We start from the raw sequence: 17,639 nt of genomic DNA on the forward strand, positions 1-17,639 counted from the left end.
CCTCTTCTGGCCTGCAGGCTTATACATAGAGCACTCATACATAAAATAGAAATAAATAAATTTAAAGGAAAAGAGTAAATATGGTATTTATTTCCATGTCACAGATGGGGAAACCTACCCAAGTACAAACTCATTTGCGTTCCGGAATCTTCCAAGCTTGCTTGTTTGTCCCGTTCTGCTCTTTTTCTTTGGGGAAGGGGCAGAAGGAAGTGAAACAGTTTGCTCCCAGTTCTCCCGTTAACTGGAGACATTTACTGTTTAGGGGAAGAGCCTCAGGTGGTGGGGTTACTTTGTGTAGGATGAAGACAGGTGGGGTGTGTGGAATTGTCAATCTCAATTAAGCCATGGCACCGGAAGTGTGACAAAGGGACCCTTGAGGCAAACCGTGAGGTGCTGCACGGCACACGGTGCCATTTCCAGGCTTCTAAGGAAGCTGTTTCGTCCAGGTGCCTGCTCACAGCTTGCGGTGTGCCCCTTGCCAACATGGTTCACACAGGTTCTAGACCACTTGCGTCCTGAGAGGCTTGCTGCTCGGTCAAATGGGCTTTTAGAGTCTTATCTATGTTCTTTAGTTCTGTGTGCATAGGAAGACTGTTATATTTTTAAATTGCTCAAGACAGTTGAGATAAGGGGTTAGGCATGCTAGCAATGCTCACAGGTCACAAAAGTATGTCTGTTGTAGGCGCAGAAGCCCGAAACAGTTAATAACCGCAGGCTTAAAGATGTTTCCTTTTAATTTACTTCTTTTTGTTACATAAAATTTAATTTATGTCCCACGTGCTGTATTCTAACTATTATGAGAAAATTACCCTTAAACTTCGAAAGTATTTTATATAAATGTTCTCTACAAGCACTGATGCTAAGCCTCGGCAAAGAGAACAGGCAAGCTAAACGCACTGAAATGGAAGCCGTTCTGCCATTGAACAGGGAAATAATTTAGGAAAACCAGATTAAATCTCTCTCAATAAAATGACAATTTCATAGACTTGGAGAACTCACTGCATAGCAGAACCCATTAAGCCGCATCGTGATGTGGTATTGTATCCTCAGAATTAGCCAGGCTTCTCTTAAGATTTCTTCCCCATCTTTGTTACACAGAATTAAATTCACTGCCTGTGATTTTATTTAAATGACGCTTTTCATTGTGATTCTTCCCTGATAAAACTTTATTTGGCTTCCTAAGCCCGTGGCTGTGTGCAGCGGCAGGTAGTGTTTTGTAGGTAGGTGTCAAGGTCGATTTTGGTTTGATTAGATGATTGCATTCTCAGACAGTCCTCTCTCCTTGGCCTGTGTCCCCTTCTGCTATTAACCTGATCTCATTCCAGCTGGCCCATCCATTTAGTGCTTGGTTGTGATTGGCTCTTGCCATGTTTTCCAGATGTATCATAGTTAGAGAGAAAGGAGACGCCTCCCCTCAGAATGCCTGCCCTAACGAAAGGAGCCGGTGCGGGAGCCTGAGTTGGGCATCGAGTCACATACCTGCATGTCGGTCCCCGTTGTCATGCCATGTGACACTATCCTGCTGCGGCTTTCCGAACCACTGACCTTTCTTGATACCTAAGTCCCCTCTTGCCACCCCACCCCCACCCCATAGGTCATCACTGACCTGGAGGAGCAGCTGAACCAGCTGACCGAGGACAATGCTGAACTCAACAACCAAAACTTCTATTTATCCAAACAACTTGACGAGGCCTCTGGTGCCAACGACGAGATTGTGCAGCTGCGAAGCGAGGTGGACCATCTCCGCCGTGAGATCACCGAGAGGGAGATGCAGCTCACCAGCCAGAAGCAAGTAAGAGGAGAGGCCAGGCCCTCGGATCCTGGACGACCCTCAGAGGGATTTGGAAGGATCTGGAGTGTTCTTTCTGAGGGGGTCCAAGACCAAGTAGGCTCCTGCAAGCAGGCTTCCTGTCAATCCTGGTTTATAGTTTTTAAATAAATCCTGGATTATGGTTTTTAAAATGGCTTTTAAAAATGAGTACTGGAGTTAAGAGTGCTTACTGCTTTTCCAGAGTTTGTGAGTTCAGTTCCCAGCACCCACATGGTGGCTCACAAATAGCCTGTAACCTCCAGTTCCAGGGGATCTGATATCATCTTCCAGCGCCTGTAGGTAGCTGCATAAGTGTGACTGGAACACACACTCACACATATATATACTCTCTCACACACACACCCTGTAGGCACTTGGACACATGTGGCATACACACACACACACACAATAAAAATAACAATAAGAAATCTTTAGAAGTGGATAGATTGGTTTTTAAAGATGGGCTCTCACTGTGTAGCCCTACCTAGCCAGAACTTACTAGTGTGGCAGAGACTGACAGTAGACTGTTGACCTTCTTTCTCTGAGTGCTGAGATTATAGGTGTCGTCATGCCCCCCCCCCCTCGGGTCGTACCTCTCAGATGGTAGTGTGGATAGATGGCCTTTGGTCTGTTGTTATCTGGTCCCCTTGGGCTGTGGGATGGAGAAACGACCTGTCTGTGAGTCTGTGGTTAGGAACTTCTGCTCTTCTGAAGCTCTTTGACAAAAGTCACCTCCAGGGCTCCCTGCCTGACTTGCAGACGATGGAGGCTCTGAAGACCACGTGCACCATGCTGGAGGAACAGGTCATGGATCTGGAGGCGCTAAACGATGAGCTGCTGGAGAAAGAGCGTCAGTGGGAGGCCTGGAGGAGCGTCCTCGGGGACGAGAAGTCCCAGTTTGAGTGTCGCGTGCGAGAGTTGCAGAGGATGCTGGACACTGAGAAGCAGAGCAGGTGGGACGTCCCCTTTCGTAGAGAGCCAGTGCCAGGTGATCACACCTGAATCCCCCCAGAGCATCGAACAAGGCCACCAACTGTCCCGCGCTATCTCCCTGGACGCAGGACATTCAGAGTAATGACCATCATAGTGTCGGGCGAGCCAAGGAGGGGTGGACATCCTGGCTGAAAATCTGGCAAATGTCACATGAATCCTGCAGAGGCCCAGAACAAGGCTAATAAAAATGCCCACGCTTTTCTGTAGAAATAGCCTTCCCAAGATTCTCAGCCCAACCGTGTCACCTTAGTAGTGAGGTCGCCACTATCTGAATCCTGGTCATGAGGACTCTTTCACTTCCTTCTGCTCTAGAGCGCTGATGCCTTGGATTGCCTGGGCATTCCCTCATTATGTGTGTATGGGGTGCTTTGTATTTAGGATAGGGTGCATTTGCCTGGTTTCTTTTTATTAGATGCCAGCAACAACTTACTGTTCAGGCTGTGATAGCTAAAAACAATCCTAGAAGTTACCCAGTGTCCCCTGGGGTGAGCATGGAACTGCACCCATCCCCTTCTCCTCTCTCTCTCTCCCTCTCTCCCTCCCCCCTCCCTCCCTCCCTCCCTTCTCCCTCCCTCCCTCCTCCCTCCCTCCCTCCCTCCCTACCCCCCTTTCCCTCCCTCCTTCCCTCCCTCCCTTCCTCCTTCCCTCCTCCCCCCACTTTATCTCCTGTCTTTTCCTTTTAAATATTCCTGCGCAGTTCTCAGTTCCCTTCCCGCTGGACATCACAGTTCAGGGAGTACCATTCTCATTGAATGTGCTACCTAACTGAAGGGTGCTAGCACTCAGTGTGTAACCCATGGCAACTCATTGTTTTTTCTACCATGTTACATAAGATGGCCAGAAACTACCTTGAAATCCAAGAGCCCCGTGTTTTACTTTTTCACATGGGCCAACATTAGCTGGTGACTTCATGTCTCTTCCTATGTGGTATCTATCCTTCAGAACCCTGCTGATGTAACCTCCCCGTGGGTCTCTGTATCCCGTAAGCAAGGTAGCCTAATGAGACTGCGTCAGTCACTTTTGTATCCCCAGCGATTACTTGGTGGCCATGGACTTTGTAATAAAATATGCTGGCTGTATGGTCTGCTTCCTAGCTGAGCTGAAATACAAAAGATGGGATACAAAAGATGAGAACTCTGAAATTAAGAGAGAAACTGGGAGCAGCAGTTGGCTCATGACAAATTTGTGTGTTTGATGTGAGGGACTGCTGTTTTAGAAACCTGTCCCTTCCCTTCCTTCCGCTGCCCAGGGCTGAGGTTCCACGGAAGTGCTGGCCACTCCCCCACAGATACCTTCCAGAGCACACTCAAGCCCCACTTCTGTCTGTCAGGGATAAGTCGGGAATGTGGGGGTGGATCTGGCTTTGGAATGGAGAGATACACAGCCACACCTGCAAGGTGCGTGCACTGCTTCATTCCGTGTCCGGGCGATGGTGAGAGGTCCGGCCTGCTTCTCCACTCTTGTTTGGTATTATGTAACCCTCATCCTAAGAAGCCAAGAGTCACCTTCCAGTTGTTTGGACGTCTGTCACCTAGAGTAGAGAGTACTGCCTGCTTGCAGAGCAGTGGAGAACAAGGAAGAAGAGGAGCTAGGGCAGGGTCATGGAGCCCACGCATGGGTTCTCCAGGATGACTTAAGAATTTCTGGAATAGAGTATTGTCTCACACAAGCCAATGGTGCAGAGGTGGGAAAATAGAGGACTTAGATGTGGGAGAAGAATGGATTTTCCTCCCTTTTACATTTGAATTTTTGTCTTATTTAGTGGATGCATTCATCAGTTTCGAGTTTCTATGAGCCCTTAAAACGCTTAGGTCTTGCCTGCGCCCTAAGGGGAGAAGGTGGTCACTTAGATTCGAATGGGGTCCCCCTGCGGTCGCGGTCTACCGCACACTCTGGTTCCTTGGTGGCGGTATGGGAGGGGCCATCTGCACGCATCTATGTCACTCTGGACACACCCCCATCTAGTCCAGTTGCTTTTGAGAATGACTTTCCTGTTCAGCCCGAGCCTTTCCACAGTCAGTCCCCGCAGGAGCTTCTACTGCTCCAGGGCGATTTTAACCCAAGTCTGAAATGGGTCAGACTTTTGCTCTGGAAGCTGTAGGGAAGGAAGACAGCATTTAGAGGTAGAATACACGGTTGGGCTTCTTCTCTGGCAGGGCGAGAGCCGATCAGCGGATCACCGAGTCTCGCCAGGTGGTGGAGTTGGCAGTGAAGGAGCACAAGGCCGAGATTCTCGCTCTGCAGCAGGCGCTCAAAGAGCAGAAGCTGAAAGCTGAGAGCCTGTCCGACAAGGTTAGCACCCATCCCGTCTTTCCCTGCAGGGAAACGTCTTCCTTTCCTCTAAGGCAGGCTTGAATTCAGGTACAGCGTGTGGTAAACATATTTCATAAGCATGCCTTTGCTCCAAAAATGCCAGACACGATTCACCTCAGGGCAGTCTTGGTTGGCGATGGCATAGCTGGGTGTGCTGGGTCCCAGGTTATCCTGCATAGGTGGTGAGTTTTTGACATCTCCCTATCTGGGCCCCAAAAGTCCAATGCCGGGGACGCAATGCTATTTTATTCCTAAAAGGCTTCAGACGCCTCCTGTTGCTCTTCCTTCAGCAGAAGTGGCAGCAATGACTTGTTCTTGTAGTGTGACTGTAGGCACATGTATTTTTTTTCTCTTGCTATAACCAAGTATTTGGGACCAGCTAATTTATAAAGAGTATATTTGGCTAATGGTTCTACAGGCTAGAAAGTCCAAGATGGTTGTATCTGTTGAGGTCCCTCTTGCTGTGACATATTGATGGCAGATACTGCGTGGTGAGGCAGAGCTCCTCAGGCCAGCTTAAGCGTCTATGTAGGAAGCCACTAATGCCTCCCTGGGGCCTCGCCTTAAGAGCCTCATGTAATACTGATATCCAAAAGGCCCCGCCTCCAGCTATCATCCGCACCTAAGTCAGATTAAGTTTCTAGTATAAGAATTTGGGGGACAATTCAGACCACAGTACATGCACACAAGTCCTCAGTGTGTCACGTCAGGCGTGCATGCGTTCTGTCCACGCCCTGTGGTCTGCCATATACCTGCAGTGACGCGCCAGTGTTTGGTGCTTTTGTCTAACAGACTTGAAGAAATGTAGACTAGACCCTTGATAGCAAAAGGAGATATCAGAGAAACTTTTGTTTCCTCTTCACATATGTGCACATAAAATGGCAATTGGGGTTTTATTTCATGTTTATAAAAGTCATTTCTTGGGGCCACTGTGGAAAAATAACACAATCACAGGAAAAGTAAAAGAAAAGCTGGTCCCAATTACCTTGTTTGCTTATCTTATGCACGCAGACATGTGCATACACACATTTTTTATAACTTTAGACTCTTACTATTTATATACTTTAACATCTTTTTTTAAAAAAATCATGTAACTGGAGGCTTTCCCTGGCTTATTAATATTTTTTAGACTTGTAATTCTGAAAAACTAAAATTGCACACAGGCATCTAATTTGAGCATTGCCTCTGTACAGAAAATTTGGGCTTCATCCAAGTTTCCCCCCCCCCCCCATGAATAACACTGTGATGAACATAGATCTCTATGGACATCTGTGATTAGTTTCTTACTGGAAATTCACAGAAGCCGAAGCCCTGATCTCAAGGCTATAACTCTGCACTCAAGGACAGCTCTGACGCGGAGTCTAGCTGGTCAAGATTGGTAAACATTTACTGTCTTGAGAAATGAACCTTTCTGGGTTTAGCTGATTGCTGCTTTTCTAGTCTAGTTGGCTATTCTTGTAGTATTCAATAGTCAACCTCTACGTGTCTAGATATCCTGACACCACTTTATCTTATCTGTAACAAGGCCATTGTCCTTCGTGGGTGTACCTCATGGTAGCTGCCTTGCGGTAGCCACATTCTCGGCCTTTCTGGACCAGGTTAAGGATACTTGGGAATGATTGTCCATCTTTTCATCCCAACAGCTATCATATATTTGTGAACCCTCAGAATATGATCATTTAATTAAATTTAGGCAAAACATGACCAGTGAGCTGAGCAGCCACTCTCTTAAAACTTGGTGCAGTGACACGTGGCCCACAGAGGGGATGCCTGTCCTCATATTTGTCGTGTGGACTTGTCCTTTTTTTTTTTTTTTTTTTTTTTTTTTTTTTTTTTTTTGGTTTTTTGAGACAGGGTTTCTCTGTGGTTTTGGAGCCTGTCCTGGAACTAGCTCTGTAGACCAGGCTGGTCTCGAACTCACAGAGATCTGCCTGCCTCTGCCTCCCAAGTGCTGGGATTAAAGGCGTGCGCCACCACCGCTCGGCCCTTTTTTTTTTCCAAATGAAAACCTGTGACTTTTAGACCGTGCTTATCCTTTACATGTGAAGGTTTGGGAACATCTCACAAAGTCTGCAGCCCTTTAACATTCCCAAATGTGGCGTCATGGCCAATTTTTCCAAATGCCCAGCTCAACGACCTGGAGAAGAAGCACGCCATGCTCGAGATGAACGCCCGGAGCTTACAGCAGAAGCTGGAGACGGAACGGGAGCTCAAGCAGAGGCTTCTGGAGGAGGTGAGGGAACCACCTGGAAGGACAAGCCAGTGTGCATGTGTGTCTGTGTGACTCTGTCTGTATGTGTGTGTGTGCATGCATCGATGCGTGTGTGTCTGTGTGCATGCATGTATGTGACACTGTGTGTGTGAGAGAGTATGTGTGAGTGTGTGTGTCTGTGTGTGTGTGTGTGTTGCATACATGTGTATGTGTGGGATTGTGTACTTGTGTGTTCTGCATGTAGAAGCCAGAGGAGCATGTTGGTGGCTTCGTCTCTTGCTGTGCACCCTGCTGCCTTGAGACAGGTCCTCTCAGGGAAGCAGAAGCTCCACAGTCTGACTAGACCAGCTCCAGCCCCGGGGTTATTGGCATCCACAGCACACCCAGCTTTTTTAGGCGGGTGGAAGAAATTCCACCTCAGGGCCTCCTTTTTGCAAAGGAACTGCTTTTACCCACTGAGGCATCGCCTGAGCCCTCAGCTAAGATTTTGAAAGAAGTAAGTTGTTATATTCAGGCGATTGGATCCAAATTAGACATTCAGATTTTTGAAGCTAGAATTTCTGAGGTAGAGTCCTAAGGAGACCATATAACACTTCCTATTGCTTAACCTAGTAAAAGAGTTTGTCTTGAAGGCCAGAGCATCCATTATTTGTGTCTTCCTGTATTGTATGGCGCCTGATAGAGACTACCGTTCATCCGAGTTAGTATATGCCCAGTAGGGGCTTAGTGAGCTCAGGGCTGAGTGAAGACTGAGTTAGATTGCCTCTAAGAGTTGATAGTTGAAGCATATTAAGTTTCATGTTGATAGAACACTCATGCAAATTAGCTTCCTACACAGGGCAAGGATGTGATCAGATTTTTGAGTACCAAATTTCTTGAGGACTTTTGAACATGCACTTAATTCAATTAAGAAAAAATTCTCCTGATTCTGAGACACAGGATGTCAAGCTCAAACTGATCTAAATGCATCCCTTCTGTGATTTCGTGTCTTTTCTTGTCAGAACTCTGAAAATTGCTATTTAAATTGGTAAAGACTTCCCACCCCCAGCCAAAGTCTCAGACAAGGCATCGCCAATGACAATTCTTCCTCACTCACCTTGACCCACAAGGGCAAATGCACTTCCTGTTGATACCTGGTGAAAAGCTGGAGTCCCACGATGATGACGTGGTCAGAGCTCCTGAGGCGCTCTGCTGATGGCTATGACGTGGCTGTGCTGTTCTGTCGAGGGGCGTAGTGAAGACCTTGCAGGTCTTATAGCTGCCTACAATGAGATGTCCCATAAAGTCGCACTTTAAAAGGCACAGCTGGACGCTTGGCAAAGTTCTGGAGGTGGATGGTGGCGCCGTTGTGCAGCAGTACGAATGCCCTCAATGCCACTGAGCTACACTTATGGCTCAGATCGGGGCTGGGAAGATGGCTCAGTAGGTAGAGTTACGCTGCTCAGACATGAGGATCTGTCTGAGTTTGCATTCACAGCTGGTGCAGTGGCGCACCTATAACCCCAGTGCTGGGGAGGCAGAGATCAAAGGGTCCTGCTGCCCAGGGACTGTCTAGCGTAGCTGAAACGGTTAACTTCAGGTTCAGTGAGAAGCCCTGTCTCCAGAGCTGAGCTGGGGCTGGTGAGATGGCTCAGAGGATAAAGGTGCTTGTGCCCAATCCCGATGACCTGTGTTCCATCTCTGGTCATTGCGGAAGGAGGGAACCAACTGCCCTCCTACACGTGATGGGGGTGAGGGTATAGCTAAAATGATCTAGTATGTAAGAAACCGAGAGTTTGATCCTTAGCATCATAAATAAAAAGAAAAAATGAAGTGATTAATTTTATGTAGTATGTACAAACATATATGAATGAAATTCTTCAGATATAATGAAATTCACTGTATAAGTTGACTATTCCTTGCTAAAATACTTGGAAGTAGAAGTAATTTTGATTTTGGATCTTTGAAATATTGGCATGTTCTGAGCGGTAGTGGCACACGCCTTTAATCCCAGCATTCGGGAAGCAGAGGCAGGCAGATCTCTGTGAGTTCGAGGCCAGCCTGGTCTATAAGGGCTAGCTCCAGGATAGGCTCCAAAGCTACAGAGAAACTCTGTCTCAGAAAGAAAAGAAAAGAAATGTTGGCATGTATAAATAATGGAATCTCTTGGGGATAGGACCCAAATATGAACATGCGATTCCCTCCCATCACAGATACCGTGTACACATGGACTGGCGGTAATGTTAGACTGTGATCGTGTTTGCTACTGGGGCTCGAGTCCAGGGCCTGATGCATTCTGGGCCAGCAGCATAGCCCTGACTCCATCAGCAGTCTTTGTCCAGTATTTTTAATATGCCCACATTTTGACTGTGACCCATCACATGAGATCAGTTGTGGCATTTTCTACTCAAGAAGTTTTGGGTTGGGGAACATTTCGAATCTGGGGTTTTGATGTTGGGAATGTTTGACCTGTAATAGAAACCATCAGCCTACCAGGTGGTCTTTTCTCCGGGATGAATAGGCAATGTTCCTACAATTAGGCACAAGCTGGAAACAGAAACAGGACAGAAATAATTGAGGCTCCCGGGTGTCCTATTTTCCATCTGCGAAGGGCACGCTGGCCCTGACAGCTCTGTGCTCGGTCCAAGGTTACATGGTGAGTCAGTGGCAAAGCCAGGAATAGCATTCTGGGAGCCTGACTCAGCCCCACCTTCTCGCTTCTGACTTAGGAGAACATTTTCAGTTTCCCAGTCTGCCCCTCATGGGTAGATGTTCGAGTAGACATCTGGCCAACACTGATTTGAGTAGGGATTCACACATCATCAAAAACCATTATAAGACAAAAAAAGAATTAATTGTTGTTGCTGTCCAGAACATGTTTGGGATCCAGGGTGCGATACACGCTTCTTAAGTGTGGCCCCCACCAAACTGTTGTCTCCATAGGGACAGAGACGGCAAAGAAACTAACTTGGTCTCCGACTTAAGAATCTTTAGTCTCCAGCCCAAATTCCTCTCGCGACTAATTTCCCCTGACAGATTTTACCATGGCTTTTCTCCCACGTCAGTCCTTTGGGAGTCATAACCGAGATGGATGTCCGTTTGCTCATTGGTTAAGGTTCATGACTTACCCAGGGCGGAGGAAGGTTTGTATGTAGCCGTGTATTTCTGTCTCTCCCTTGGGCTCAGCAAACCCTGACCGTTACTTGGCTCTTTGATTAATCACGCCATCGACGCTCATTAACCTCTGAAGTCACACCTGTTTGCCCACTAACTTTGTTCTTGAACATCGTTGTGGCCCATATTTATTCAGTTGATCTTCTAAAACTGCCATCCTACCCAACTTTTTCTTCTTAGCTTTGACCATCTTTCTTGCTCACCGCAGTCGCTCCTGCTCCAGTTCTGTCATGAGCTTCTTGTCACTCCTGTAAAGCTGCTGGACAGGTCTAAGCACATCGCCAAGTCTGCCTCCCAGGGGGACGCTGGCCCACAAACACACCTCCCTCTGCCTCTCTCTGGGCAGCGGACAGATGCCTTGGGTAACGTTCCATAGAGCGCAAACATCACTTTTATCTGGTTATTTCTTGGAGAGCCAGCAGACAGTTGATGTGTTTAGTCTAGAGAAATATTTTTAGCCCAGCTGTCACCAAATGACCGTTGTGCCCATGACATGTTTCCCTGGTTCCCGCTCACTAATTAATGTCCTAAAAATCGTGGAGGAAACTAAGGAAGGAAAACACTTGAGCCTGAAGGGCCGCAACTGCCCCCTGGCAGCATGTAAACTGCCTTCCTCTTTGTCGCTGTCGTGGGTTTTGTTTGTTGTTTGACTCTGGTATATTTTCGAAATTCCAGGCTATGCACTTTAGTAGTTACTTTTTGTTGTGGCAAAACACACAACCTAAGCAACTCGAGGAAGAAAGTATCTGCTTTAGCGCGCAGCTGCAGAGGAACCGTCCATCTTTACTGGGGGAGGGTTTGGAGGCGTGCACACCATGACAGCCGGGAGAATGTAGAGCAGGAGAGAGAGGAGACTTCAGGGCAAGATATAGTGCTTGTTCTTCTTCCAGGGGGTCACGCCTCCTGCCCCTCTACATCTTCCAGTAGTACCGCTGTCACATGCGACTCCATCAATTGCCCTGGGCCTTCCCAGAAACACTCAGCTTTACTTCACTAATCTCTCCAACAAGTTGGCCGGGTCAGCGAGTGTGACTGGGTAGGTAGAAAAGGCAGAGGGTAAAGTGTGAAGAACGCTGAATCAGAAGGAGAGAAGAAAGAAGGACAAACAGAGACTACCAGAACCAAGCACTTATTCCCTGATATAAGATATTCAAGCACTGTTCAGTTTGTCACTCAGGGAGTCGGGGTTTTACACCCACTCAGGAAGAAGCGAGGGCTGGGCAAGGCAATATGAGCAAGATTTAAGCCAGGATCTAGGCGATGGCAGGGTCCAGATTCAACTTACAATAGCACGATGCCTCTGGCAGCTGTTGCCATTCAAATGGGAAGTAAAACATAGGCAGAAAACAGTGAAGTAAGAGGGCCAGCCAGTCTGAGGCCACTGTGGCCCCCATTCTGCTGGGGCTGGGGACTGGGGCATCTGCCTGGGACTGTTTGAAAGCTCCCAGGATGATCTTTATTTTGCTTTCTTAGCTTGCTTTCCTTTCTTCTGCAGAGAGTTTAGACCATCAGGAAGAGGTTCTGTGGGCCACCTTGGCTGTGTTTACATGACAACCCGGGGTTAGATGAAATGAAACGCATTTTAGGGAGGGGCCGGCAGATTTAGACCGTAAAGATTGGAGAGATTTTTCAACACACACTAGCTCTAGCATGTGAACCTGATTTTTTTCCATTGGGGTTTACCAAATCCTGTTGCGCAGCTGGGCTCCTCTCTGTCCCCACACTGCAGATGTGTCCTCTAAGTGTGGCTGTTTATGTGCTCGAGGGCAGCGCTCCAGTCGGGCTGATGGGATTTGTCTTTGTGCACACCATACGGCCTGTGTAGCTTTCCTGATTATCCACTGAGGTCGCAGACACCCCCAGGTGGGACAGATGTAACTGATTCTCACCGCTTCGCTGTCAGCTCTGTATTTTGCTCTGAGGTACCAAAATGGCTTTCTTGGTAGCACAGAGCGGGCAGGCCTGGACTTCCTGTTACCTTGCAGTGTGAGATTACAGGCATGTGCCTTCAGGAGAACCTTTAAACATTTTTAGCCACGCCCTCCTGACTTGGAAGAGAAAACCACCAGCAATTCTGGAAGGAGGTGAAGGAGGTGGTTTGATAAGGGGACTTCGGTGTCACGCCGGAAGTTGGGGAATGGGAGCCTCGGTGGGAAGGAGGCAGTGCTCTGCACATTGTCAAGCCTCCTGCCACCCACTCTCCCTCCCAGCAAGCCAAGCTGCAGCAGCAGATGGACCTGCAGAAGAGCCACATCTTCCGCCTGACGCAAGGGCTGCAGGAGGCTCTGGACCGGGCGGATCTGCTGAAGACAGAAAGAAGTGACCTGGAGTATCAGCTGGAAAACATTCAGGTGAGGGCCAGCAGGGGGCGCTGCGGACAGCTATTGTTTCCTCTTCCTTCATCCTCCTTCCTTCCCCTTCTTTCTCTCCCTCCCCTTCCTTCTTCCTCCCTTCTCCCCTCTAACCTTCATTCCCTGTCTCCTCCCCTTCCTTCTCTTCCTCTCCTTTTTTACTCCCCTTTCTCCTCCTCCGTCCCTCTTCCCTTCTCCTCCCCCTCCTCCCCTTCCCCGCCCCTTTGCGGTTGTCAGTGTCCTTCGTTCGTATGCTGCCTGTGTTTCTCTAACATTAAATTATGAAATTTTACAAACACTCTTTGAAGTTGAAAAATCTCTCCGTAGTATCCACAATCTGCATCCGTTTGTATTTTTACTCTTCATATACTTACTGGTTGCTTATTTATTTGGGAGGTCTGGCATGGGATGTGTGTCTGAGGTCAGAACAACCTGTGGAAGTCAATTCTCTCTTTCTTCCATGTGGGTCCTAGGATCCAGTCAGATGCAGGGCATCTTTACCCACTGAACCATCTTGCTGGCCCTGTGTGTTTTTTTCTTCTTGCCGTAAGATTGGGGCTAAATATTTCCCACCAGTGTTTTTTTGTGTCGTGTTTTCCTGCTTGACTGTTCATGTTCTTAACGTACCGAATTCAAACTACACTTCCGTCCAGCTCTGAGGTCATCTTTGTCTCCATGAATTTCAGGTTCTCTATTCTCATGAAAAGGTGAAAATGGAAGGCACTATTTCTCAACAAACCAAACTCATAGATTTTTTGCAAGCTAAGATGGACCAACCGGCTAAGAAGAAAAAGGTGAGTTAGAGTGCTCGACAGTAGGAGCAGGCAGCCCTGCTCCTTCCCCCATGACTTTGTGGATGCGCACCACTGTGACAAATAAGAATAATCGTGCAAGCAGAAGAAAAACACACCTTTTTGTTTATTCTGGTTTGAGGACTGGGTCTTAATGTAACCAGAGTAGCCTTTGTCTTAGGAAGCTGTTGATCAAGACTAGCAAGTTGCTCTCCTAAAAGAGTGATGTTTTTTTTTTTTTTGCTCCTGTAGAGAAGCTAGGCCAGAGCATCTGCATAGGTCGAATATTAGGTTCAAAGGTCATGTGTCTAAGACTCCCATGTGGGTCAGGTCATGTATAAATGACTCCTGAGAGTTTAGCAGGTGGAATGTCAACCACATGGATCTCCAGGGCGACCAAGTCCAGTGTTTTTGCTTAGTTTTATTCTTTGATCTTTTTCAAGGTGGAATTTTGCTATGTAACTCAGGCTGGACCTAAACTCATAATAGTTTAGTCTTTGAGTGCTGGGATTTCAGGTGTGCCCTGCCATGCCTGCCTGTCCCGTGCTGTTAAATGACTGACTTGGTGCAGGAAGTTGAACCGACCTGGTTAAAACTCGATAGCTGTTGCCTTCACCGGCCCTGCACTCTCTGCTCTGAATTGTAACAAACAAATGAGAAACTGAATGAGAAGCCAGCTGTGACATTTGATGCCCCACCTCCTTCTGCCGCAGTCTGGGGGGGGGGGGGGGCTAGAGTATGTGAAGAGTCCAGTGTGAAGATTGCTCTTTATAAACAAGCCCAGTCCATGCCTCTCCCCAACAGCTGAAGCTCTCATCTGAGGTTTACCAAATGTTCTGACTTCCAGAAAGGTCTCTAGGGGCTTGGCAGTTTCCTCCCAAGGGTCTTAGCACACTGTAGTGGCCGTGGCAGCAGGTTTAAAGGGAAGGGCTTGATGACTTAGATTAGTCAGAAGAAGGGAATGCAGGACCAATGCCCTTGATTGGCCTCAGTGTTCCTGGGTCACTGTTACTGCTGAGGGGTGGGCACAGAGTTCCAAGACTGCCCCTTGCTACGATGCTGGCCATGGGAGGGTTTTCATACCATGGTACCATATTTGCTATGCTCATGATACTTAATCTTTTTTGTTTTTGTTTTAATTTTAGCAGCGGACTGTTGTCTGGTTGTCATTGATGTAGTTAGGGTGTTTGCATTTGGTTTTCTTTCAGTTAATTTTTTGTCAGATGCGTAATTCTGGGTTTTTTTTTCTCTTTTGTGTACAGTAGATGTTTCTGTTGGTATTTTTCTTTTTTAGTAAGCCCCTTGTTTTGATATCATTTTAGCATTCATTTTCAAATTTTGCTTTCTTTAAAAAAACAAAAGCCACCCCTTCCCTGTGTCTCGTCACCAAGCACTATGAGACAAGTTCAAAGGCAAGAGCGACCTCTGAACCATAGCCATCGCTCCCAGCTCCATCCTCCATCCAACCTGATTGCATTTTTTGAGGGGAAAAGACTCTCGGGAAGTGACTCTCCTGTCTTGGGGATGCTAGAGGAAGAGGTGGAGGCAGCCGAAGCATCTTTAACCCTCTCGGTGAAAACTTCCGCACCCCACTCTTTTTTTTTCCAGCGGACTGGAATGGGCTGAGGCTCGGCCTCCCCTTCCCCCTCCCCCTTCACATGCCATTTTCCCCCCACACTTCCAGTGAGTATGTGCCTGGCCTCGGTGGCTTGCTCCTCCTGAGTCAGCTCTCCTTTAGCTTGGGTCCAGTGCCAGTTTCTAGGAGTTAGGAGATATCTCTGTTTCCATTGCTAGGGTTTATTTAGTCGACGGAAAGAGGACCCTGCTTTGCCCACACAGGTTCCTCTGCAGTACAATGAGCTGAAGCTGGCCCTGGAGAAGGAGAAGGCGCGCTGTGCAGAGCTGGAGGAAGCCCTTCAGAAGACGCGCATCGAGCTCCGGTCTGCGCGGGAGGAAGGTAGGAGGTCTGGGACCCGGCCGAAGACCATCCCCCATGAGGCTGGCTAAGACCAGTTCAGCATTTCTGTCTGTGGCCAGTGTGTTTTCACTCCAGATGTGTCCCAAGTCTGAACATTTTGCAGCCTCCTCAGCGTCGCTGAGTTAGCACAACACCTGTCCTTTTGGTTTCTGGTCCTTGAAAGGCAGCCATGGGCAGCCTTCTTCGTCTGGTCTGTTAGGTGGTCGTGTCAACTGACAGGCTTTGTCCTGCTGTCTCTCCAGCTGCCCACCGCAAAGCGACAGACCACCCACACCCGTCTACGCCAGCCACTGCGAGACAGCAGATCGCCATGTCTGCCATCGTGCGGTCGCCCGAGCACCAGCCCAGTGCCATGAGCCTGCTCGCCCCGCCATCCAGCCGCCGAAAGGAGTCGTCCACTCCAGAGGGTAGGCTCTTGTCGCCATCTCTTTTCTACCGTTGTAACAAAACATCAAAAACGGGGTAGGTTATAAAGAAAAGGAGTTTATTTGGCTGAGAAATCCAGGAGTGTGGTGCCAGCGTCTCGCAAGGGAATTTCGCTACACCTCAAGGTGGCAGAGGGAAGCGTGTGGCCAGACAGACCTAACCCAGGAACCCCGAGGCAGGCACGAGAAGTCTGTCCTCAGGACCCCAGTGTAACACCGCTAACAGTCTCCTTCCCATCCGTTACCCAGAACAGCTACTGTCAGTATTCAGCCCCATACCTGATACGAATATATTTCAAGAACACAAGTCAGCATGGTGGTACACACCTTTAATTCCAGCACCCAGGAGGCCGAGGCAGGCGGATCTCTGTGAGTTTCAGGCTATGACAGTGAACTAAGAAGGCTAACCTGTGTTTCTTAGGTCCGTTTAAAAATAAAATCTTATTGACCCTGTCCTGGACATTGCAGGCTGCTGCATTGTTTATTTTGTACATTAGTGCATTAGATCTGCTTCCCCCTGGCAAAGAACTGCACAGTGTTCCATGGTGTGCATAGACGAGTCCCCTACTAAAGGAGACCTGCTCTTGCGGCCACATGCCCCTTGTAGGACATCCTGTACCTCCAGGAGTGACTGAATTCTTAGGAAATGAATTGGTGGGGGAAAGGCTGTGGGCACTTCAGATGTGACCAACTTGTGGCCAGTTGCTATGACCACAAGGGTTTAGGGTTTTCTTTTTTTGTTTTGTTTTTTTTGTTTTGTTTTGCCAGACAGGGTTTCTCTTTGTAACAGCCCTGGCCGTCCTGGAACTAGCTCTTGTAGACCAGGCTGGCCTCAAACTCACAGAGATCCGCCTGCCTCTGCCTCCCGAGTGCTGGGATTACAGGTGTGCGCCACCACTTCCTGGCAGGGTAAAGGGTTTTCTTTGTGGTCTCAAACGTACTGTGTCGCGCAGAGATGAAAAGGACAAGGAAAATGGTTTGGGGAGCAGAGTGGACCTGTCGTTTAGTATCCTGGCTTTACCGTCAGTCTTTGTAGGCTGAGGATTTTGATGACATTGTCTTGTGGCTGTGGCCGTACAGACCTGGGTGTCTTCCTGTCGCTGTATGTCCACTAGCAGGTGTCCTGCAAATGTCCCTCCTGGTGTGTACTGCACCCTCCGGGTAGTACTGTGCATTTGTGTCGCGCCTTGTCACTTCCCGAGAAAGGAGGGGGGCGGTGTGGTAAGGAGACCCAGCAAAGCCGATCTCAGGTGTCTTCTGAGCTTTTCTCCGTATGGACTATGGACGTGCCTCTCACCAGGTCACTTACATGGGGGGTGGTGGGGGGAGTGGGGCCAGCCTTGTTAATAGAAATGTAAGATTCGTTTCTCCAGACATAAAAAGCTCTGAACAAAAGGTCATTCATGAAAAAACTGGGCATAAAAGAATTCTTCACTCAGTTCCTAATAACAGAAAGATCCTGCTGTTCATAACTATGACTTTTAAACTGAGTTCCATGAAAAGCATTAGATACATGCTTTCACGACTAAATATTTACAAATAATCAACAAACATTTTTAGGGCTGGGCTAGTGGTGATCACCTTTGCTTCCCGCATTCAGGAGGCAGAGGTAG

At 48.1% G+C, this 17,639-nt stretch overlaps 1 protein-coding gene across 10 annotated transcripts in view; it reads left to right on the plus strand.

Moving 5' to 3' along the window:
- Cit (citron rho-interacting serine/threonine kinase) overlaps positions 1–17,639 on the plus strand; it is a 173,985-nt gene that overhangs the window by 132,780 nt on the left and 23,566 nt on the right. For 9 of the 10 annotated variants that reach the window (XM_057763551.1, XM_057763542.1, XM_057763546.1 and 6 more), the window contains 8 exons: positions 1,595–1,792; positions 2,570–2,763; positions 4,960–5,095; positions 7,245–7,349; positions 12,692–12,832; positions 13,519–13,626; positions 15,418–15,580; positions 15,844–16,008. In XM_057763551.1, the coding sequence (XP_057619534.1) occupies positions 1,595–1,792; positions 2,570–2,763; positions 4,960–5,095; positions 7,245–7,349; positions 12,692–12,832; positions 13,519–13,626; positions 15,418–15,580; positions 15,844–16,008 (1,210 nt within the window). The remainder of the gene's footprint in view (positions 1–1,594; positions 1,793–2,569; positions 2,764–4,959; positions 5,096–7,244; positions 7,350–12,691; positions 12,833–13,518; positions 13,627–15,417; positions 15,581–15,843; positions 16,009–17,639) is intronic. The other variant, XM_057763552.1, reaches the window with a different exon arrangement.

The sequence above is a fragment of the Chionomys nivalis genome, chromosome 3 (genome assembly GCF_950005125.1).
Source record: "Chionomys nivalis chromosome 3, mChiNiv1.1, whole genome shotgun sequence".
In the NCBI taxonomy this organism is placed as follows: Eukaryota; Metazoa; Chordata; class Mammalia; order Rodentia; family Cricetidae; genus Chionomys; species Chionomys nivalis.